The 24,374-nt window shown below is 37.6% G+C and overlaps 1 protein-coding gene across 1 annotated transcript in view; it reads right to left on the reverse strand.

The window, feature by feature from the left end:
- Window positions 1-24,374, reverse strand: part of LOC140239339 (ATP-dependent translocase ABCB1-like) — an 87,025-nt gene that overhangs the window by 29,894 nt on the left and 32,757 nt on the right. The window contains exons 2-4 of the mRNA XM_072319218.1: window positions 10,156-10,207; window positions 6,631-6,957; window positions 4,896-5,029 (exon numbers count right to left, since the gene is read on the reverse strand). Coding sequence (XP_072175319.1) covers window positions 4,896-5,029; window positions 6,631-6,957; window positions 10,156-10,207 — 513 coding nt within the window. The remainder of the gene's footprint in view (window positions 1-4,895; window positions 5,030-6,630; window positions 6,958-10,155; window positions 10,208-24,374) is intronic.

Here is a 24,374-nt window from a genome sequence, read left to right on the forward strand (position 1 = left end):
TAAACCTTGTTAGAATAGGATTGATAAATATCAGCTCACGGAAAGACAATTCCTAAATCAGATTACTTTACAAAGATTGGTATTTGTATACCATATTTCTGTCTTCATGATCTACATTGTATCTACTTGAATGGACATATCACTCTATAATGTGAACAATTTCTCATGGTTAAAATCTCCAGTTGCTGAAATTGAAGAGGTACAAATGTGTTGGAAAAATATGGGACGAACAGTATGCAGTATGGCAAACATGAAATAGTTCAAAATAGTTCAATGTAGAATTATTGGGGTGTCTTGCACCACAATAGTACATAAATGTAAAATGAAACTGATATACATTGTATTATATGTGCAGCTCCCTCTACATGATCTGGATATCATGAGACACATTACATTCTTTGATATATGGTATATTGTAGCCACTGGTAGTTTCAAATGAAATAGCAATTTTTATATCCCTCATGTAAAGCTTCTTGCCATAGGATTGTACAGAGCATGAACATGGTGTAGTTTTACTAGCTAGCTACGAGCAGCTGGATGCGGTGCAATTGGTTACTAGCCAGCGTGATATAGTACTTTTGGGAATCCACGATTTGCACCCAATCGTGATCGTGTGATCGATATCTACATTTCTCACTTAAGAATGTACGCAGTGCGCGTAGTAGCGATACTTTAGAGCGACAGTCCTGTAGCTAGCTAGCTAGCGCTAAGAGCTAGCTAGAGAGACGCGGAGCGCGCGGTGTGCGACAGCATTACAGAAAGCTGTGGTGCGATGTCGTGGGTGTGTGTAACGTTAGTGGACGTGTGATCAATGCATTCAGCCCAATTGACAAAGTGACTGCTTCAAGTAACAAAAGAATGATCGCAGGAGGACGCCATATCAGGTACGAATTATACCGACTTTGAAGATGATCTGGGTAACGAAGCCGCTTTAGGCCTACTTCTTAAATCTAACGTAGTCCTGGACCTCCTCGATATTTCGGAGTTATGCACGCTGTAGTGTAGCTCGTGTGTAGGAATCAACAACAGCGTAGCGGTGTCGTGATCGTTCGGTACTCATACGCGCTCCACGCACGCACTGCTGCTGCACTGCTACGGCCTAACGTTAGATTTATCGTTCACGAAACCTGCACACTTTTCCAAAAGGGAACCGTCATTACTCTAGTAAAATGCTCGAGAGGGATATAAAACAAATATCGACTGCTTTCTTTCGGGCCATGGTAAAACTATTTGACCTCGGTGATGTCTCAACAGTGCCATGTCCCTCGACTTCGTCTCGGGACATAGCACTGTTGAGACATCACCTTGGTGCAAATAGTTTTACCATCTCCCTCTGCAGCAGTCGATATTTGTATACCACCTCACTTTAACACCACCATAAACTAAACTGCAGGAGCTCTTTCTTATTCGATAGTTTTATGTCAAGTAGCACTTCAGGTAGCACTTCAGGGTGTTGAGTCCTTCTTCTACAACTTTTACATATCATGTGATTTCATAAAATGGCAGTTTACAAATTGTGTACAGTGTACATACTTACAGTACATCTATTTCTATCCTCAAAATCTTCTTGAAAATTGATGGAGTCACACACTTGAACTCCACACTTTTAATAGAGATTGACTACACACAGACTTATAGTTATTTAGCTACAGTAGCTATCTAGAAGAACATGAACTTTTGCCAGATTCAGATAAGAACAACATGTACAACACACCTTACTACACCAAAGAAATGTACCATAGCTTCCTTGGATGAGGGTGTTTTTTTTTTTTTGTTTTTTTTCCGTATATTGTTTTAAACCAACACTGCACAGAAGCGTTCAGGAATGACAGAATTAAAACCAGTGTATGGCCTAGTAGTATACCTTTTTTTTCTGTTACAGTCATTGATCGCGGGCTCAAAACTCCCATTTTTTTTTTTTCAACACTTCAATGAACTGAACCAATGTAGGAGAAAGACCAAGGAAAGGATTAGGGTTGCTGGCTTTCACCCTCGTGACCCAGAGGGGAGTTGTTAGAACCAATAACTCTGGGAAGTGTTTCCTTCCAGGGGAACTCTTTGGAGTAAGTGTCATTCCACAACTAGAAATGGTCTTTGCATTCAGGCTACTGTTCAATGGGATTGAACATCAAAAGATTTAGAGTTCTTATCAAGTAAAACACATTGATCACTTCTTTCCCAAAGATTATGTACATTGCATCTGGATGGAACGATGTTCAAATTTGCATCAAAATCATCAAATGTACAGGTCAAGGTGTCAACAATATTTAGTTTCCACTGACAACACCTCATTGACAACCTATTTAAAGCACATATTCTGCCAGGTCACGACTTTTCATACCTGAAGTGTAAGGTTGAAGGACCTATAGTTGTTCTCTGCACTCTATCAATGCCATAATACAATTGTAAGTCTCCTGCAAAATATGAATTCTACTGTTAAAAATCGATTGGAGAAAAATAACCAGAGTTAAGCCTTGGCATCAATCACGTGCAATCTCTGCAGACTACTAAAACTCTGATATGCTTCACTACATTTACATAGTAATGAGTTTCTTCTCGCTTAACACAAGGAATGTACGGTAGTGCACCCACACAGTTATGGTAGGATAATCTTGTGTACTGCTGTACACAATAAATATGCCGTAAACACATTCTCAGATTAGCACACTCACAAGCAATAACACAGAAATCAACCCTACAGTATGACGGCTGTAGCTGTGTATGAATGCATTTTAAATTGGGTTCCTGCTGGTCATAATTTGTACATCACAAAAAGTTCCAAAACTCATTTCAATTCTTATGTATTTTACTGTTTTCAGAATTTCTTATGTACAACATCTTTGTTTTTCAACTTTTGTTTTTTCTTTGTTTTTTTCATTGGAAATTGTCACTGACCACTTTTCTACCATATTTAGCACAAAATTGATAAATGAAAGTGATTAATTGTAAAAATAATCAGGTTTTTATGACTTTCATGACAGAGCACTGTTTTCCATAGGAAATGTACACAAAATCACAAAATTGCGCCCATTTTGGGGCTACATTCTGTTACAAAAATGGGCGTGGCTTCGCAAAAGTATGCGTGGACGTTGCAAATTTTGTCTCAAAAGTTGCGCGAGACTTGAACAAATAAAGTCAAGAAGCCTCGCGACGAGGCCTTCTCGTGTTACAGAATTATAGCGCGAAACGTCGAGGGAGAGCGGATTCCGCCCCACACCCCCCCCCCCCCCTCCCCCGGCCCTTTTAGGGTTAAAGGTTGAGGAGATCATGTAATTTTTTACAGTCAGTGAAAAAGTGTCCAATGGACAAATTTTTTATGAAGTCCTTTAACCCGTTGACGACGAGTCCAGAGTACACTCCGGCAAGTGTCTATGAGAAATGCGTGTTGTAGCAAAATCACACCGTCCTCAACAGGTTAAACCATACAGTCACAGTGACATGATGTACACATATTGTGCTACTTTTTATTGTAATGTGTGTCACATTCATATGCCCAAATTTTCTCTAAAAAGCACCAAAAAATGCTGCCTGTTGAGAAAAGTAAAATACTCCCAATATTCAAGGGATACTGAGGTGTTTTTTTTTCACATTCTATGAGACTACGTGTAAGATTAAATGTGAATTCTTTTCAAATGAAGAGGAAAATGTAAATACAGTTGTATGTCTCTAGGTATTAGTGTATGAGACTGCATGTAACAGTCAGGCTGCTTGTTGAGGTAAATACCACTTGTGTGCACACATGTAATATAAAATGTATACTGTAAAACATGATATATTCGCGGCATGAAATTTTCGCGAATTGGAGCCGACAGCCTTTTTCGTGGCATGAAATTTTCGCTAATTGCCACTGGCGTTCAATGCATGTAGTGTAGACAAAAACTTTCGCGTGCATTTTAATTTTGCGAATTTTGGCGCTCGCGAAATTCGCGAAATTAAAATGCACGCGAAAATTCCTCGTTTTACAGTATAAGAAAAACATATCTGGATGACAGCCATAGATAGACATAGACACACATACAACTTAGACACACACTCATGTAAAATATACACTATGTATGTACAGTTGTATCATGATGACTTCATCAAATTCAGCTTTAAACATATCCTGAGATTTGAAGCAGTGAAATTGTAAAGCTTTCTTGTCAATTTAAATTTTTAGCAGTACATAATAGATGCAAACACTAGTTTTAAACACACCTAAAATTCATATATATATATATATATATATATATATATATATATATATATTTATTTATTTTTTGTGGCCTGCCCTCACACAGCTTTGGAGGAAACCTGAGTTTGTGAATGGCTTTTTAACTCTGAACTAATGACGTTTTTATCGTTTTGAATGTTGGCAAAGACATGGATACCTCGGATACGTTTCAATACCTGTGAAATGAAGAAAGCACCTTGCTTTAACAGCTTCTGTTTCACTTCCTATTTAACAAGAATATTGTATACTTTCCTCCAGGGAGATAGATTATAGCAGAAGGCCATGAAGCATGATTAATACTGCTGAAATGGAAGTAATATCTGGGATTTGCTTCCAATGTGTGTGAGTCTGTGTGCATGCCTCGGTGATATTCAACAAATGCTCTATGAATATCATTTTCAAGACAATTTGATGATCTGTCTAAGAGTTATTAAAGTTTTCATGATGAAATATTTAGTCATTACAGTGGAAAAGACATGGCTGTACATGATTTCTTCATTTACCGCGTATAACTATCTAATTTGAGTTTTCCTGAATGAAAAGCAGTGAAATTACTGGACAGAAATACATTTGATGAGGCATTTTTCCTTGTCAAACAGCAAGGATTATAAACTATATAAAAAGTTATCATTTCAATTTTTTTTTGAATGGTTTGATATAGACTTCCTCTGAGTAGACTTACTCTGATAGCTTTGATGTAAGTTCCCCTGTTTGATGGAAATCAAACCAGCTGATCTCCTGGTGTAGAATAGCATGAAAGAAAGCTTTCCTCAGACGATTTGTCTGCCGCTCCCCAGTCAATCCAAACGATGCCGTCTGAAGTTTCAAAAGAAAAAGAAATTTAATTGAAAGCCACAAATGAAAGCAATGAAGATATACTCATGCTTTACTCTGTAACCTGTATCAAGATTACACATCCATATAGTTACAATTGTACATACAGTGTAACAATCATAATATGAGAAAAGATGCCCCATAGTCATATAACTGAGCTCAAAATTCTCACGGCAAATGAGGATCTGATATCCTTCATTTGTTAAATGGCCTTTTACATCACTCAACAATAGAAGTCAAATCAATTTGAGAAACATACAGTGTGCACTACATGTACATGTAGGATGGGCAATGAATGGTATTTCAAGTATCATTCATATACCACATAAAATGTAAAATGTTTTATTGTGCTCACTTCTTTCTTAAAACCACATGATACATCATGGGTAAAAAATGGTATTATTTGCATGGAGACTGAAATACAGCTGCCTTCAGGTATTTTGAATGCACCCATGTAATTGATGAGGTAGACTGTATTGTATTTGTCACTTTACATGCCTTACAATTTGACTGCAATAAGTGTGATGGAATTCGTCCATGTGTGGGCAGATTTTAATCTCTAAAGCAAGCATTGCCATCCCAGTGAATGCCAACACATAAGTGTGTGAGACATGGGAAGTTGTGTCAATAGCAGAATGACACAGACAGTAAACAAACCTCAACCTTTGTCCACTGCCCTATGGTCAGTTTACCATCATGTCCACTGCCCTATGGTCAGTTTACCATCAAAGATCATAACAGGGTTGGCCAAATCGGTGACCATTAATAAGATAGTCTACCAACTGTCAATCTATTTTTTCTTTCAACTTTTTATTAAAATTCACTCAGTAGAAACGTATACGTATGGACCAGTTATTGTAATGAAACAAGAGCAGTTATTCCTGCGATGTAGGCTGCATTCAACTGGAATACTAGAAATTACAATTAAAAGTAGTTGATATTTCAGGTGTTGCTAAAAATGGCTAATAGACCGCTTAATGCAGCATAAATGGAAAAAGTATTTTAAAAAAATCTTTATAACAACAATGAAATTGTGGATATAACTAATATAATGAGAAAAAAAAAAAGAGTTTCTGAGATACAATCATTTTCCACTGTTTTTTGTTGTTGTTTTTTGAAAGTCCTGGTAATTCAAATGTGAGATGAAAATTTGAGAAATTTAAGTCAAAACTTAACTATTATTTCCCATTCCTGTAAAGGGATAACAATAAAAAATTGCAGCTGTATGGTTTGGACAATACAACTGTACATTATTTCTCTAAATGACTCATAAATGCTTTACCAAGTCCCACCGCGTGTATTTACCTACTGTATGCATGTGGGTACCCTGAGGGGGCACATTATGCTGCCAGTTTTAGATTCACTAACTGCAAGTTTGCATAATTCAGAACACAGGATATAAAACAGTATGGGAATGTCAATACACGTATATTAAACTAACACAGATAGATAGGCAGACAGACATTAGCCACACACAGACACTAGACATGGACACACACAAAACACTTGTATACCATACAAGATTCTTCCTCTTAAAACAATGGTTTTCACTGAAACTACAGAGACTGGTACAAACTTAATACCTGGATATATGACGAGATCATGACGGCAAGTCCCACCAGAGCAAATCGTATACACGACTCCTCAACACCGTGTTCAAATTCAGACGACACAACTATGACTTCCTCATTAGCAGGCTGCACTGCCTGCAACAACGTCCTTGTGGTGTAAAACCCAGTCAGGTTTTCACTGTCTGTTGCTGCAGTGATGTTGGCTGTATCAAACATGATGAAGTCGTCCAGCATGATTCCCAGGAAGAGGTAAAGGATGGGCCATCCAGATCCCTGAGCCAGAGCACCAAGGGCACCCAACACCAACAACAGCCAGTCCAGGAGAGTGGCATAGCGGTACTGTGTCACATCAAACAGGGGAGAAACAATACATGATATAGAGGACATGAGATGCTACATCCTCTCATTTTAACAGAGAATCAAGGAGTTTGAGATTTCAAGAGAGATCAGTGAACTTACTGTTAGCTGAAATTAGGTATCAAAGGCACGTCCAAGAAAACTTGTCGTACTGACCCAACCTGCCTAAACCTGTGTTTGTTTGCTTTCGCTATCAATATTGATATCGCATGTGATTGTTCTGCCATGGCAATTGTATTTGCCATGCAAAAAACCCAGAAGTGTTGAGGACAGAATGGCTATTTTCCCACTGAAAAATACATGTGATTGGAACAATTGTGATGAGAGTTTAACCTCTTCGACATTTTTTCCCCTTTCTTTCATGAGCACTCCCAATGCCACCTGCATGAGTGATATCCAGGCTGGTCCTGCTGCATACATGTAGAAACTCATGCATAGAGCATGCATGCATGGTCCATTTCAACAACAATAAATGTGCATGAACCTTCAATCCTAACAGAATCTTTGTCAGAGGATTTTTCTGCAAGGATCAAAAGCTCAGGCCCCCCTGGAAGTATCATTGACATATTACATAATACCTTTCCATACAAATTATTTTGGGATATCAAGTATACCCAGGAAAACCAAGCAAACCAGCTCATGGCCTGAGTGAGAATTATAGTGCAGTGCTTGGGTTAAAACCACCTGCACACTTTTTAGCTTGTTATCTACAATTATTAAACACTGATGAAAAAGTTTAGTTCAACCAATTGACAAAATTTATAATCCAATTATGTAACTCCTTAATACCACTTCAGTAAAATCAAAATATTTATGTCTCTGTTTAGGAAATGTTCCACTTGAAGTGTCAACAGTCACACCCATTATATCCAATCAACCACAAATTTTACATACAGTATTTTTGATACCTCATCCACCTCATCCAAAATTCATCAGAACCTTAGAAATGTAATGCACTAGTAAATTTGGCTGCAAAATGATGGTAACTACCTACACAGAACTAGCATGTGTTCAATGCCTGAGGGAGTACCAGTAACTGTTACAACTGTTCTATATTTTACTTGTGTACTACAACTACAAATTGTAATAATGACTTGCAATTGTGCAAGATCTTGTAGTATACCACATTGCAAGAAAGTTTAAAGAACCACAGAAATGCACAAATTAATCTTCTGTGCTATTAACCTTCAGAATTTTCCACTCTTAAAGAGTTTAGGAATTTTTCCAGGTTCTATTTTTGTTTCAAGGTTGCATGTAGGATACCACAGCAACTGATACCTAAACTAGAAATGTCGCCTTGGCGACTGGTATGCCTCCGCCATAAGTCATTATTTTCCCAATAGGTCTAGATAGTACATGTGGACAATGTGTGATTACATTTTCACAAAATTGGCAAAATATTGAAATGACAAGTTTGTCACAAATGTGTTGAATGTTCACCTTCCTTGACCTAGGTTTAATTGGATGAATAGGAGAGCATGTATCTAGGGATTTAAGGACTTTAACTCGACTTTGACCCATTCATACATTTAGGCATTGAGTAATTTTAAAGGTACAGGTGTGGAGAAAAAGTGCAATTTCTGAATTAAATAGTAAATTGTTACCATTTTCATCTGGCCCTTGACCCTAAAATTCATAAGATAATCACTTTCAGGTAGAACATGCATAATATGTACTAAGTTTCAAGATAACTTGAGCCACTTCCGAGATATGGAGGAAAAAGTTAGTTCAGCACTTTCACTTGATCTTTGACCTTTTGACCTTTGAGGCAAAAAAAGAAGAAAAAAAAAAACTTTCCAGAGAATTTCTATTAGGTTACACATGTATGCATACACCAAGTGTAAAAAAAATAACCCTGCTGGCATTGCATGATAGGAGGGAAATAGTAAAATTTTGAAGTGTTGCACTTGACCTTTGACCCCTGACCTTTGACCCCATGAACCCTACATTCTCTAGATAATCACTTCCAGTCAGTATATGTATATACTATGTTCTATGAAGATACCTTGAACAATTTTCCAAGGTATGGAGAAAAAAAAAAGAAGTTTTAATATTTTTACTTGACCTTTTGACCTTTGACCTTTGACCTCATGACCCAAACTTTCACCAGAGAATCTTAATTGGGTAATACATGTATACACTAAGTTTCAAGAAAATATCTTCAGGCATTCAATAGATATGGTGGAAATAGTGACATTTTATGTATTTGACCTTGACCTTTTGACCTTTGACCTTGAGCATGTGCACCCAAAAGTTGATAGGCACAACTTCAACCCCTAATACACATACATGCCAAGTTTCATTAGGATACCTCAACAGGTTTCGATAGTTACCTTGTCCACAAAATTCATTACGGACGGACGGAAGGACGGACGGACGGAAGGACGGACGGAAGGACGGACGGACGGACGGACGGAAGGACGGACGGACGGATGGACGGACAACCCGAAAACATAATGCCTCCGGCACCACTTCGTGGCGGAGGCATAAAAAACAGATGCAGATGTACTGTATGTACAGATTTATACAAGGCTGTAAACATATAGACATGATTAAATCATATGAATACTCCTTTTGATATTATTTCAATGAAAGAATGTTTAACAGATTTCAACATGCCCTTTTGATAGTTTGGACTCAATGTAATTGTGTACCGCTACAAGCATTTCCGGCTCAACTGCAACAATAAATTTTGCTGGCAGAAGTAAAAGGGTCAATAACTTATATACCAAGCTCAGAGAGAAAAGGACACTCATTTTATACACTGCCATCATCTTTACAAATTGAATGTCATTTGTGAGTGGTATTAGAACTGACTACACGAAAGTTGATTTAATACATCCCTACGGCAAATACAATGTATTACTGATTTACCCAAGTGATGGCAGGGGGAAACTTCTACCTCACACTAGTTTCCCCTAAAAAAAAAACAACAATAACAAAAAAACAAAAACAAAAAAACAAAAAATCCCCCAAAATACAAAAACCAAAGTGATTTCCATTCACAATTTTGAATTAAGGTATTAACTTGTAAGCTACTGACACAGAAGTATGAAATATATTTAAAAAAAAATGTTCAAGCTCATTGAGTGTACAAAGCACGAGACAGAAGACAAAGACAATTTAACCCACACAAAAAAAGAAAATAAAATTTTCACCAAGGAACAGAAAAATACTTACCAGATGGAGAAAAGGAACTTTTCTGGGAACTTTGCTCTTCTTTGTTTCTGATCTGAAAGAGAAAAGGTAGAAAAGGCAAATATGAATAGAATGCAGGGATTCACATCACTGAACATGCCAACCATGGTATAATCAGTCATGTGTATCCTGCACAGAGCAACAGAGTTTACAGTGTACCAATTGGGGGGCATTTCATGAAGCGTTTTGGTCGGATATTTTTCTGACAAACTGTTACAAGCTACTAAAGTCCTTGCATCTAATTGGCTGAGAGCAAATTTGTCCGACAACTTTGACGGACAAAATGCTTCATGAAATGCCCTCCTGGATTTCTTGATAAATCAGTCTGACACAACAATTTATCATGGACCTGTTTACCAAATTTTAAGCTTTACTCAACCATGCAATGAAAGGCCGACAAACAATTTTAGTTTCTCATACAAATCCCAGTACAAAAGAATAAATTGCAATAATCTGGAATTTATTAATCTATTACACAAAATATCTTCTCAAACATTCATGAATGTAAAAGTGCTACAATGTATGTGCAAATTGATAATGAGAGAAAATTAGGATGGATCATAACTTTAAAAACAACACAATAACTCATAGATCTGTAAAACACAGTTTACCATTTTCCCCTCCCCCTATCATTCAACCCCCACCCCACCCCCTAAAAGAAAAAAAAAAAAACGCTCAAAAACAACATTCAGTACAGAGGATTTTTAGAATAACAATGTTGTATTTATACATCACAGGGAAATTGCCATTTTGACAATTAATCAAAAAACATGTGTCCCCTCATTCTCTCTCATTCATCTTTACTTTCTTTCACTTAGTTGCGTTTTCTTTTCTTTTTGTTTTTGTCACTCACTTGTGTGACCCAATTGATGTTGTAGACATCTGGGAACACCAAAGCAATAATCCCGTTCAGATTGTAACATCAAAAGCTGTTTGGAGGATATCAGAGGAACCCTTCTATACTCTCACACTTCCACTCTTTTCCTTTCCCCAAATTCCTCATCTAATCATACCAATGATATACTGATGAAGAGACCACAGTCTGTGGATCCAACAATGTATCATCCTGAGTACACAGTTCTGGAAGTGGCTGGGAGAGAAATGCCTACAAGACCTTCAGATTCTGGCCCCATGAGAAGTATGCATTATGTACCTTTATGCTTGAAAACCGCATTAGAATAGAGCGCTAGACGACAAAAGAGATTATACAAAAGTTGCAGAGTGCAATCTAATGACAAGCACAAATGCTCTGAACAAAAACTGTGCTTAAATGGCAGGCAACTTTATTTGGCTGGTTACAAGTGTGTATGCAGGGATATAAAGTAGCAAGGCTGGTTTGTGCAAAGCATGTCATGGGACATGTGTACATGTAGTACACATGTAGTACCAGCACATGAAAGCAGTGTTTTACTCCCATACAGCTGTATCTATAGAATGTGTGTATGTAACTGCTAAATTGTAACTGTACAGTCACAAGAGAGGACATACTGAACAAGCTGAGATGTCCATGTATATTTTCATGAATTGCTGCTTATCATACATTTTTGCCCAGTGCTAATTTTGCAGTTGCAAAGGTCTAGTGTTGATAATTTGTATTTCTTCCTCTTTCATGAAATAAGCAAGAATGCGTAACACACAATACTAAAAGAGTACCTTAAAAAAGTTTTACTCAGTGAGTCCCTGTACGTACAATTTTATGTAAACCCAAGTGTTCCGCATTCCAGGTACTGGACATGCAGTGTACCTGTATCAGCGTGTTGTTATGCCAATGATGTCGCCACACATACGTCACAGCCCATACAGTATGCCAGACCTTCACAGCAGTTCCTACATTTTCTAGTTGCATGCAATCATGTGCTGGCAGTATCTAATGTCTTAAATCTTGTTGTTTTTACTATTTCATTTCTTTGGCGCATTGCTATTTTCGCACAACTTTATTTTCGTGGAACAGTGTACACAAGGTGTTTTGCAAATAAATATCCTACACTTCCGTCTCATTATTTCAAAATTTACACCCCAAAAATTCAGAGCAAAACCATGGTTGCATAAAATATGAAGAGAATATAGACAATAAATTACTGTAAAAAATATCAAATAATGAAACAAAAAAAAAACTTGCCGAAGATATTGCAGGGTAGGACATAAATATCTAAGCTTTTTTAAGACCTGTACAGGTAGTGTGGGGATTCATGGAGTATGAAGGCTGGCCCACTTTGGATTTATTCAAGAATCCCTGTGACCAGGGAGGTGAGAGGAAACCCCACCTCCCTGCTGTGACAAAGTGGGCATAGTTTTATCACTGATCTCTATGTACCGTACATGGTTGTAAAGCTGTATACACACGGCCAAAGAATCTCTTAGTCTACTTGAGTCAACCGTTACTGATGAGCGTACAATGTACATTTTGATGTAGACACGTGTCTACAGTCTCTGAGTCTGACCAATGCTATTCACCAGTTTTTAATGTACCCTGGTGGGTAGTGATTGAATTGGGCTACCCATGATTTATCTAGCATGAATTCCCATGGCATGCTACCATACAGTGTACCTTACCACGTGCACATCCAGGTGTAAGTCACAGCTAGTAAAATATTGCCATTAATGCCAAGTTGTTCCACATGCAGTATGCATCTCATATCACCAAGCTAAACATGCCATTCTTCTTCTCAAATAGAGTGGTGGAATCATGGAATAAGCTACCGGAAGAGGTAGTCAGTGCCCCATCTGTGAACTCCTTCAAAAATAGACTAGAGAACTACTGGAAAGAATTACCATCTGTATATGACCCTGAAGGACACTAACACTTAACAGATCATATGTCTTGAATCCTCTCTCTCTACACACACACACACCTTACCACAGAACCACTCATAATTGAAAGATTGATTCAAATGACCACCAATCGATCGATGAACAGGCCCGGACCTACTAGCATCGATGGATTAAAGTAAAGTAAAGTAAAGTAGGCCCTAAAGTAAGTAAGTGTCTGCAGACACTTTGCTGACAAGGTTCAGATTCATATCAATGCATGGATGCAAAGGCCAGAGGACGAGTGGGCAATGCACTGAATGAACTTGATCATCTTTATTTCTCTTCTATGCACATCTTCACTCATAAGAAAAGCTATAGTTTAAACACATAGATTCTAGTTGGCACGCCCATTCACAGTGCACTGAAGGACAGTAGAATCTACAGTACAGTGTCAGTAGAATATGAGCCACATTGACAAGACCAAAGGGCTTTGCCAAAGGCAAAGCAGAGCACAAGTAGACTAACGAGAAACCAACCTCTCAAATATCGATGTACTGTCTGTGGATCCATACAAAGAAGTAAATGGTGGTCCACTCTTTTGAAAATCATATTGCATTTCGGAATCGTCGTCACTCAGAGTAAGAAGACGTTGTCTGCCGGCAAGAATTCTCTCGCTGCTTGGCCCCATCATTGGCATCAGCGGTCTCGTACCACTCCCTTGCCCAGTGCTGCTCAGCGATGTGTTTGACGGGACGGGAGAACCCGGTTTAGCCGCGGCGCTGGTTACACCGCCTGTGCCAGCGCCCGGCCGAACGGTGGGTTGGTTCGGCGCCGGGTGGCCATGAGACACTTCGTCATACTTTTCAAGCAACGATCGCTTTTCAGTCGGATTTCCTTTACCAAACATGTTTTCCGTCTCTCCTTCTACATCATATAGTGGTAAATAACACCTACTTTAAGGAGAAAAATGAAAGAAACTCAATTGATGTAGGTCTATATCTTCCGCTGACAGTCAACTTGACGAGCCTAACGTTAAACACATGCCAAGCGAAGTTTCAGAAAGGTATCACCACTCTCAAGAACAATTTTTGGCTTTCTATCCAGAGCTCACTGATACTGACACTGAATCATGGACGCGTTCTGGCAACGACAAGAATCAGATTTGTCTCACAAAATCTCAGCACAATAGAAGGTGGTCATCCTTTGCATTGAGCAAGCCGACAGTCTCTTTTTTTCTTCAGAGAGATTAAGAGTCAGACTCGTCTCCTTGTTCCGCTCCGGTCGGTTCGGCGTTCGATCACTCGTACGATCGAGACGGTGTCCAGTCTATAGCCCATTCGTGGGTGACATAAGTTACGTACATCGTACAAGATTACCCCATGCATCGCATGAGCGATCCTGAAAGCTTCGTACTACTTATCCTCAATGTAAACTTTGTACATTGTATGCAACTTCCCGAGTCGTCCAAAGGAGTACACGGCCGACCGAGCGAATGGAACTGACTGCCCGCATATTACTAGTACACAATCATGCATACGAAAATTAAGTGCACTTTTTTATCACCTTGGAAGTGTGCTTTCTGAGAGTGCGTTTGTATGCGTGTGTACTTGACTGCTTGTACGTCTGTTCGCCAACGCATACGACATTCTTCATTTCGGCAAAAACACTCAATTCGGAAATAATACTGGCGTTAATGACTCGAAAAACAAACAAACAAATGAATAAAAAAAAAAAAAAAAGGAGAGCCCAGTATACAAACCGGATAATGCACGTAGGCCAACACTAAACGGAAACAGGAGAATTTCTTCAAAAATTTGTTCCACTTTGTACTCGAAGCTGGGATTTAGCAATTCGTACTTTCCAGTGATTTTTGAAGGGATGACTGTACAAACCCCGCGACAGATATTAACGAGATTTAATCACAAAGAAAAGGCTTTAGGCACCTAAGTGAAAACGGAGATGCGTGATACCAGTTTACTACCAGTTTTAATCTTTTCGATCTACACAAGTGAACATTAGTTAATCGAAAACAAAAAGAAATGAGAAAGAGAAAAGATAGAATTGCATGGTGGGAATAAAAATATATTTCTATTACTGTCATGTTTCCAATGAAAGATTTTTAGTGATTTTCTCTCCGGACTAGTAAGATGAACATGAGAATAGGTTCATCGATGTTGTTGCTTCAAACAGCTCAGAGTAAAGGAACTACGTTCAGAATCGTATCAGTCAATATAACTCTTTATAATAATAGTTGATAATGAGCTAAATCCATGAAAAGAAAAGCTCAAAGACGCTTTCAAAAATTAAAAGATAAAGATATAAAGGAACGGGAGAAGTTCATATATATGTATACAATTGACTCCCGTTACGAAGTGCTCTCTGAGAGACCGGCAATTTTCTTTCGTTATATCGAAATTTTGTTATAACCGGACAATTAAAACAATACAGAACATAATTATAGCTGATGATGTTAGAGCCTACATGTTTACTTCGTTGTAACCGGAATTTCGTTATAACCGTGTTCGTTATAACGGGATTGCACTGTATCAAGAATTCAGGTAGGCCTATGCTAGAGTTTTCCACTCATTACGAATGACCCCCGTCCAGTCGAGTGATACCGGAAAACATCAGTCTGCCTCATAGAACTCTAAATGTAGAGTTCTGTGGTCTGCCTGACCAAAGTGATCTCACGGTGAGTTGCTAAGATCGTACGATCTTTGCTATAATGGCGCATTTTATTGAGGGGCAAAAACTTGTAAACCTACACAATAAAGAAACAGAAAGTAAGATTTTGTATTTAATGCGCTGTTCGTTTGGTAGGCCCTATCAAAATAGTGACTTTAAAAGAGGAATAAAGAGGTTGTCATTTTCATTATCATGTTTTCTTTTAATCAACAAAGTAATGTCAAGGATAGGCCTAGACCTATACATGTATAAAATTTATTATGCCCCGGTCCAAACCCGCAAAATATATTGCGTTCAGTACGACAGGTCCGGCATTCGGATACTGATGAACTGCATGCGAGCTATCAACAGAGGGGGTACGTCTACTTCTAACAACTTCATACATTAGATCAGCGTGACTTGAGAAACTAACGTCTCCGCGCCACTTGGCCTGTTTCGAAAATGAATGTAGGCCTTCTGATGTTGATAGCCATTGTGTGAGTGTATTTTTTCTTCTCCTTTTCGATGACGTATTAGGGTATACTGAGTAGGCATATTACAGTACCAGCTCGAATACTAAGTACTCGTTTGATGAGAAGTTGCAATTGGTAAAACTAATACTACCATGGTGTCAATCAAAAATCTATAAAACTGGCTGTTTACTAATGGGATAAATTATGACGATGGTACAACACACGTGCAGATTCTGCTCTTGGTATTCTACAGGAACTAATCAATGGAAAAAATCAGGTGTACAAGATGCACTCAGTAATGCTGAAAATATTTTGATGGTATAAGGTACTATTTACCACTGCCATTATTGTAAATTGATTGGATAAGTACTGATGGAGCGCATTATCTAAACAACTGTTTATTTGTTGTTTGTGTGTTTCGTTTGCCTCGCTGTTTTGTACAGTATTATGAGAACTCTATAGTTTATTTGGTTTAGAGTATTGTTTCCTTTTATCTTTGTTCCTCACACAGATGATTAGTGAGATGTGTCTTATAGGATATTTTGCTTTCCCAGCGTAACTAAATTTCCGAACCTTCTCTAAAATCAACCTCTGAATAAACCGATTTAATTATCTCGGGTAAGTAGGCCTACCTGAGTGATACCGTCCAGACTACACTTCAAAAGTCGTGTTGATGTCGCCGATATTCTTGAAGTGATAATTTACAGCAAAAATGAGGGTAGGTGATTCTTGTGGCTGTAAAGCCAACATCTACAAGCCCTTCAGAATGGTGTGCATGATAATTATATTGAGAAGAGATATACTGTCTCCTATATTTCACGTCTGACCCAGCATGCCCTGCGCCCAGTGTACATAGACAGCTATCGCTGTAATCTTTATCTACCGTGTCATAATCAGTGTCACAATCGCCCTACACCCATACACAATCTAACAGAAGAAAGATTTTGTGAGATAAACTGATTCCATATCAAGATTATTTTTTTCCCTCGACCCTGATGAAACAGTGTCTATGTATTCATTATCATGGTTCGTTATTCCGAGTGTTTGAACACCATTCCCATTTCTAAATTACGCACAACAGACGTTCCTAATCATTCGACAAATCGTGGATAAATTACCATCAGTAATCCGAAAGACCTGTACGATTATTAAACTCATATTTTGCCAAAGTCATCATGAATTTCGTCTACATAACGTAATCTTTCAAACACTCATCAGCAAAGAAGAGAGAATAAACACACATTATTACGCGCACTTCTGAAATTTCAGTAAGAAATAATGGATCCTCCCTGCCAGTTTTCTGATATAGACACTCAGACCTTGATATGTCACTAGAATAAACACCTGACCATCAATAAACGTGATCATATTTATAAAAATAATTCATTTCGAAATGTTATAATTTCAGCATGAGTGAAGTCTTGATAATTAGGAAGTCGTAACTGCGGGTGAGATGTCGAATAAAGCTGCGAACATCAATCCACCTCCCACATTAATAATTTTGATTATCAGCAGGTTGAATTTTGACAGCAATTCCTCGCCTCGACAAGGAACAGAAGATAGTCACGTGGTCGTCTTGTCATATGCATCATTTATTCCGCTGCCATTAAGATCACAGAGAGTCAGGACTCACTATACGTTAACACACACGGATGGATGGTTGCATAAAGGTACACGAGGAGGAGGATATACCTTTTTCGCACAGTGTTAATGCTGAAAAAAGGCGTGTGTGTAGTATGTATTACATGTCAACCCATTCTCGTACACGATGGAATCATTTTGATGCATACTGTGCATGATGGCCAACGCCAGTATGATGTCGTACATGTCATGGGAACATTACACAATCATGTACTTTATTTCACATTAATGCAGGTGAAAATAGCACGGTGAAAGATAAAAACCTCTTATGAATCCATTAGTATTTTCCATTGGAAAATCTACCTGTTCTTGTTGTTCACATTATTTCATCTCTATCATTATACAAGTATAATGTATACTAATATTCTGCTTGTGTATACTCACACGTTGACATGACTATCACTTGAGATATTTGTGATCATGATCGTTTTGTGTGTCCTTGTCTCATCCAGTGTATTGTCACTGCTGCGGATTGTAATCGAGAGATCGATCGAAATCCTTTGACTGTTTTCATTGATTCATTAATCTTCCTCGGACTTCGAGAGACAACCAGGATGATGGAGATGGCATTGTAAATGATAAAAATATTGAATTTTGTCTCAATAAAAGCGTTGTTCCCTTGCTACTTTCACGAGACTCTTAATCATGCATTGTCTCTGTGGTATTCATATATGCCTGTCATCAACACAATAACAAAATAAGACAAGAACCCAGGTATTTAAAATAGATTATCAACCACTATACGTATACCACAGGTATTCAGCTGGGTATTTGGGGGTAAACACGACATCCATGAGGGGAGTCGGGTAGACTATCACCAACACTCGAACGTGCGACATTTTTATTGCTGAGGTAATTACACGAGCTTTCCTCGATTCCTGCTCGTCATGTCTGTATGAATTGGAAACCAAACATAGGAAGAGAAGCTGAGATGATGGGAACTTCCTGCTCCGTCAGAGATGGACATCAAAATTGAAAGTGACGAGGTCATGGAACCAGAACGAACATGAATAAACGTCAAACACGAATACAAATGGTTTGAAGTATAACACTGTGGTTTACCTACGCAAGACGCAGCCTGAATTAGAAATAATGGCGCTGAAGGTATAACAGACTCAAAATAATCAGTGACCTGATGCTGGCGTAAAATCGGAGCTAATCGGGTGATCATTACTGTCTCTAACTTTGCCACATTAAAGGAAATTGAGTTAAAAGGACAAAATCAAAATTGAAGCTCTTCACGAAAGTTGTGCAGAAGGTTTGACTGAACGTTTACGCCCTGCGTTATGCCAACAACTTTATAAAATTAATAAAAAAACACAATACTGTACCTACAGATTTGGATGCTGCAGTAGTAGGTAAGATTTTTGATTTAAGGATACCATTATGGTGACAGAGCAGACAGTGAACACCTCATCAGGAGAATAAGGGACCTCACGACCTTGGGTATGGTCGTGGTGGGTGTCACCAACAACAACGCTAGACGCTGTAAGATAAACATCTGTTGCCATGGTGACAAGTCACGCGATGATCGCACTGACGTTACGCATCACGACACGGTAGGTTGATAAATTCACTGATAATGTTCTATTGTCGCCGATAAACATTATTGAACAGATGGGTATCGTCACATCCGCACTCAGCCACGTCTCACCACAACAAAAACAAACTAACAAACAAACAAACGAATGTGCGATAGTCACCAAGATTATGAAATATTCATGAACGGTATAAAAGTTTGGAGGAGGGGAAAATAAAAAGATAAACTACCGTAATATCAGTAACAAGTAGTTCAAGGAGTGGTAAGTTCCTACAGAATAGTAGTAGTAGTAGTATAGTAGTTATTATTATTATTATTAGTAGTTATTATTATTATTATTATTATTATTATTATTATTATTATTATTATTATTATTATTATTATTATTATTGTTATTATTATTATTACTACTACTACTACTTGATACTACTACTACTACTACTACTACTACTACTACTACAACTACTACTAGTACTACTACTATACTACTACTACTACTACTACTACTACTATTACTATCATTACTACTACTACTACTACTACTACTACTATTACTATCATTACTACTACTACTACTACTACTACTACTACATGTACTACTACTACTACTGCCACTACTAGTATAGTAGTAGTAGAAGTAGTAATAATAGTAGCATAACAGCAAAAGTAGTAGTACTTCGGAATACCGGTGGTTAGTAAGACAATGTACCCCACATCCTAAAACCAACCACAAGTACACCGTTCCTTTTTACAATCACATTTAAACAAAGTATTTGATGTCATCACCTCATGCCGGTGAATAGAGATGCATTAACAAAGGAAAATATGTTTGGCCAACGAAGGTGGGTGTGAGAACATACGCCTACACGGATAGTAAATGTGTTTAATGTGTACATGTATAGTACTGGGCCATGAGAGCCGAGGGGGCTTGAGGAAACTTGTGTCAACCAAGCAGACAAGATGAGTTTAATAATGCAATGATTATGAGAAGCAAATTAGAAAAGGCATAGATGAAGACGAGCATGTAATCACCTCTGATATATTGTACTGTATATTGTATTGTAAAACAATAACACATTCTGGACACAGTCACTATCTGAAGATGAATATTTCAAACTAACAAAATTTGACGAATAACAAACAGTAACGCTTGTTACTAAACAACTGACCGCGATAAGCCGCAAGTGTTTCAGCTTTTCGCCTGATAAAATAATGAACAAATTGAAAACGTGCAGAAATGGTTACTAGAGAGGATGATGATGTATGGCTAGCTATAGTCAATATCATACTCTAAATTCACTATCAAACAAATCGACAAACCGTTCATTATCAACACCCGCCATAAATCGTGCAGAGTAAGAAAATATACCGCATACGTTTTATTACGAGCGTGCGTGGATTACTGTTGGACTTACCATAAATTATTCCTATTCACTCTCATTGGTTTGCAGCTCTTAAGCGCACAGAAAAGAAAGAGCAAAAGCTTATTCTACTTTAAAGTTTACACTTCATATTAATCTCATGAAAATTGATGAATTCATCTCACTTGGGTGACGAGTTCTGGGACATCGAATCGCACGACACACTCCAATTTATTTTATTTTATATTTTAGAAACGTGACAAGAGAAGAGGAAAAGAAAAAAAACAAGAAGAAGAAGAAGAAGAAGAAGGAAAGAATACATGGGTAAACAGTTGTACCTATGATAAGAAGCTAAAATAGAATCGTTTTTATTTTCTTCTTAATTCTTCCTGTGTCCCATTGCGATATCAAAAAGTGATGTAGCGCCCCCTATGCTCATACTCGTCTCACGCACACTACGCAAATTTAACAAATCGATTGCTAATTTGTTTTTATCAGACAGCCTGCATTATCGACTACGTCACAATACCTCCTTGTTTTGGCGATGGGGAGATAGTGCTGTATAGGTTCTGAACTCAGTCCTCTGTCAATTCATGACAAGCGGATGGGATCTTTTCTGCGAATGTTTTACATTTACTTATTCACAGATTGGGAATATTTCAGAAGATGAGTGATGTAATTCAAAGGAGAATGAAACCCGAAAACATTATGTGAGTTGAGTGACTACAAGAACACGTCAGTGAAGTTTGTGGAAAATCGAATGATCCGTTTAAAAGTTATGAGTCTTTAAAGCTTCGGTGCATGCCGCCATTGCTACGACTACAACATTTCGTGACGTCAAGCAATAGCCATGGACAAAGATACAAATTCAGAAAACATAAAGAGAACTCAACATTTTCATTTTCTAACACAATGAAAAAGCACTCGACTTATACTACATCTTTTTCAGATAGGGAAATACCATTACTATTATATATGCCAGTATCACGAGGAGGGAATGAGTAGGTCCTACTTTTCATAATATAGTAAAAAAAAAAAAAAAAAAAAAAAACATTTTGTGGAAAGATTCTTTTTATATCCAAATTATTGTCCAAAAAAGCTGCGTCAAATCTATCACGTCACATATTTTACCAAATCAATGATTGTTTTTTTTTTTCTCTTTCTCCTGCATCGCCCGGTTTAAGTTTCTGTGGAAAGGTCTATGAGAGATTTACCAACTCAATGGATATGAACATGCATGGGAAGCAGTTTCGATCTACAGAAGACCGCATTATTACGACACAGAGACAGAGTAGTTCTAATAAAAGGTGGGTCCCATTTTTTTATCAGAACCACTTTGTTTTGCTTTGTTTTTATTTTTGATATCTCAGCCATTTCAAAACCGATTTCCGTCAAACGAACATTCCTCTTAGAGTTGTATACTCTCAAATACTTCATGTAAGTGGTTTCTAATTATGTCGTAAAAAAAAGTTAAAATCTATATCCCCATCTCGACCAAAACCTGTTTTTAATCGATCATGGTCTGACATGGCGAGCTCACGGTCAGCGCCATTCAAGGGCGCTGATACAATAATTCAGGCTCCTACTACATAACTACTCGATTAAAAGGTCAGCTTTTATGGAGATGTCGTAAAATGCATAAACCTATCGCTGCGGTGTCGTTAATAACTGACAAATATTCTCAACATTACAAAATAATTTTATGTGGTGGTGACTAAACTCGCGCGAATTCGGGGATGTAGGCGTACTACATACACGCTGCAACGTGCACTGGGAATGGTTTGGAAAAAAACAAACACACCGAACGCTGTAAAATGAGTGCATAGACATTTCGATGGGCTCTTAATAATAATGGTTCGAACTGTTCTGCTCGTCCACTTTATCTCAGCAATTTAGATCAGAAAATGAAAGAGAGTGAAACTGTATGCCTGATGTGGTAGTGATCAATCAGAAATCTGTTATCTTTTACTGCTTTCAGTTTCTAACGCTTATGACAGCGATTAAAGGACAAGTTCACCTTCATTAACATAAGGATTGAGAGAATGTAGCAATATTAGTAGAACACATCACTGAAAGTTTGAGCAAAATCGGACAATCCGTTCAAAAGTTATGAATTTTTGAAGTTTTTGTGTACTCACCGCTGGATGAGAAGACTACTGCAGTGTATGATGTCACATGCGTACAACAATATACGGAAAATATAAAGAGAATTTCACAAAATTTCATCTTTTGAAAAAAGTACACATTCCCTTGACTCGTTACTGACATATGATGTTATGGGTAATATTATTCCCATTGCCTTTAGAAAGAGGCAAGTCAAGTGCTCTTTCATTATGCGAAAAAAGTGAAAATATGTTGAATTTCCTTTTTTTTTCTTTATACTGTTGTACTCATATGACATCACGAGCCTTTAGTAGTCTCCTCATCCAGCGGTTCCAACACAAAAGTTTTAAAAATTCATAACTTTTGCACCGATTGTCCAATTTTCTTCAAACTTTCACTGATGTGTTCTACTATAAAATATTGCTGCATTCTCTCAATCCTTATGTTAATGAAGGTGAAATTGTCCTTTAATGAATTTCTTTCTGCAGCCGTGACAGATGTTACATGTACATACGCCTTTACGGTGAAGTGTGGGTACTACAAGGAATGTCTTTTCGGTTTCGTAATGCAAAATTCGCAGAGGAAGAAGTAGAGTTCTCATTAGGATTTAGGAGTACGATATAGCCTACTGGAAAATGGTATAATTATATAATTCTTACAAACAAAACACAGCATTAAAACACTGACCAAATAAAAATCACCTGACATGACACTTCATTAACTTTGTGATGTGTTCATTGTTTAATCTCTCTCCCTCTCTTTCTCTCTCAAACTATGATGAGAAACATTGACTGAGGGGAAGGATAAAGCTTACAATCACAACCCTTAAAAAGAAGGACGGAATTCACCTCTTTATTTTGTCCCTGATACTTGATTTCCAATGGGAAATGATACTTGAAACAACAATAGCAGGAAATCTGACCTTAGTATACAGACTAAACAAGGCAGATCACCTCTCTTCCTTTTCGAGCAAAGTACCTAATATTTATCATCATGGAGACAGTGCAAAAAACTTCAGGGAGAACATTAAAAAGAGAAACACACTTTTGAAATTTGAATAATTTGGTGCATAGTAGAAAAAACAGGATAGTTATTGGAATTTTAAACAAGCTTAAACATTTGTTCCCTGTTTATATTTTGCAGAGTATATATTCTTCTTTAATATCTCCACACTTTAATTATGGAATTTTGGCGTGGGGAAATGCAATCAATTTACTATTAGATTCCCTTCTTCGTATTCAAAAGCGTGCAATAAGAATTATAAACCACGCCGGATATTTTGCTCATACCAACTGTTTTTTTCATCAAAACAGAATTCTGAAAATTCCAGACCTATTTCAGTATAATCTTGGAATTTTCATGTATAAACTAACAACTAATGAGTTACCATCCGTTTTTATTCACATGTTCAAAAGAAATCGTTCTATTCATTGCTACCCCACTCGTCAGAGTGACGCTTATCACCTTCCTCGTACTCGCACTATTTTTGCAAAGAAAACAATTATGTTTACTGGACCCAGATACTGGAATGACCTCCCTCAAGATATTACTTCTTCCTTATCCTTATTCACCTTCAAACGCAAACTAAAACGGCTATTACTTAGTGGATACACACTACCCGGCTCTTAGCAACATTTTTTTTTTTTTTTAATACCCCCAGTCTTTTGT

Source organism: Diadema setosum, chromosome 15 (assembly GCF_964275005.1).
Source record: "Diadema setosum chromosome 15, eeDiaSeto1, whole genome shotgun sequence".
NCBI lineage: Eukaryota > Metazoa > Echinodermata > Echinoidea > Diadematoida > Diadematidae > Diadema > Diadema setosum.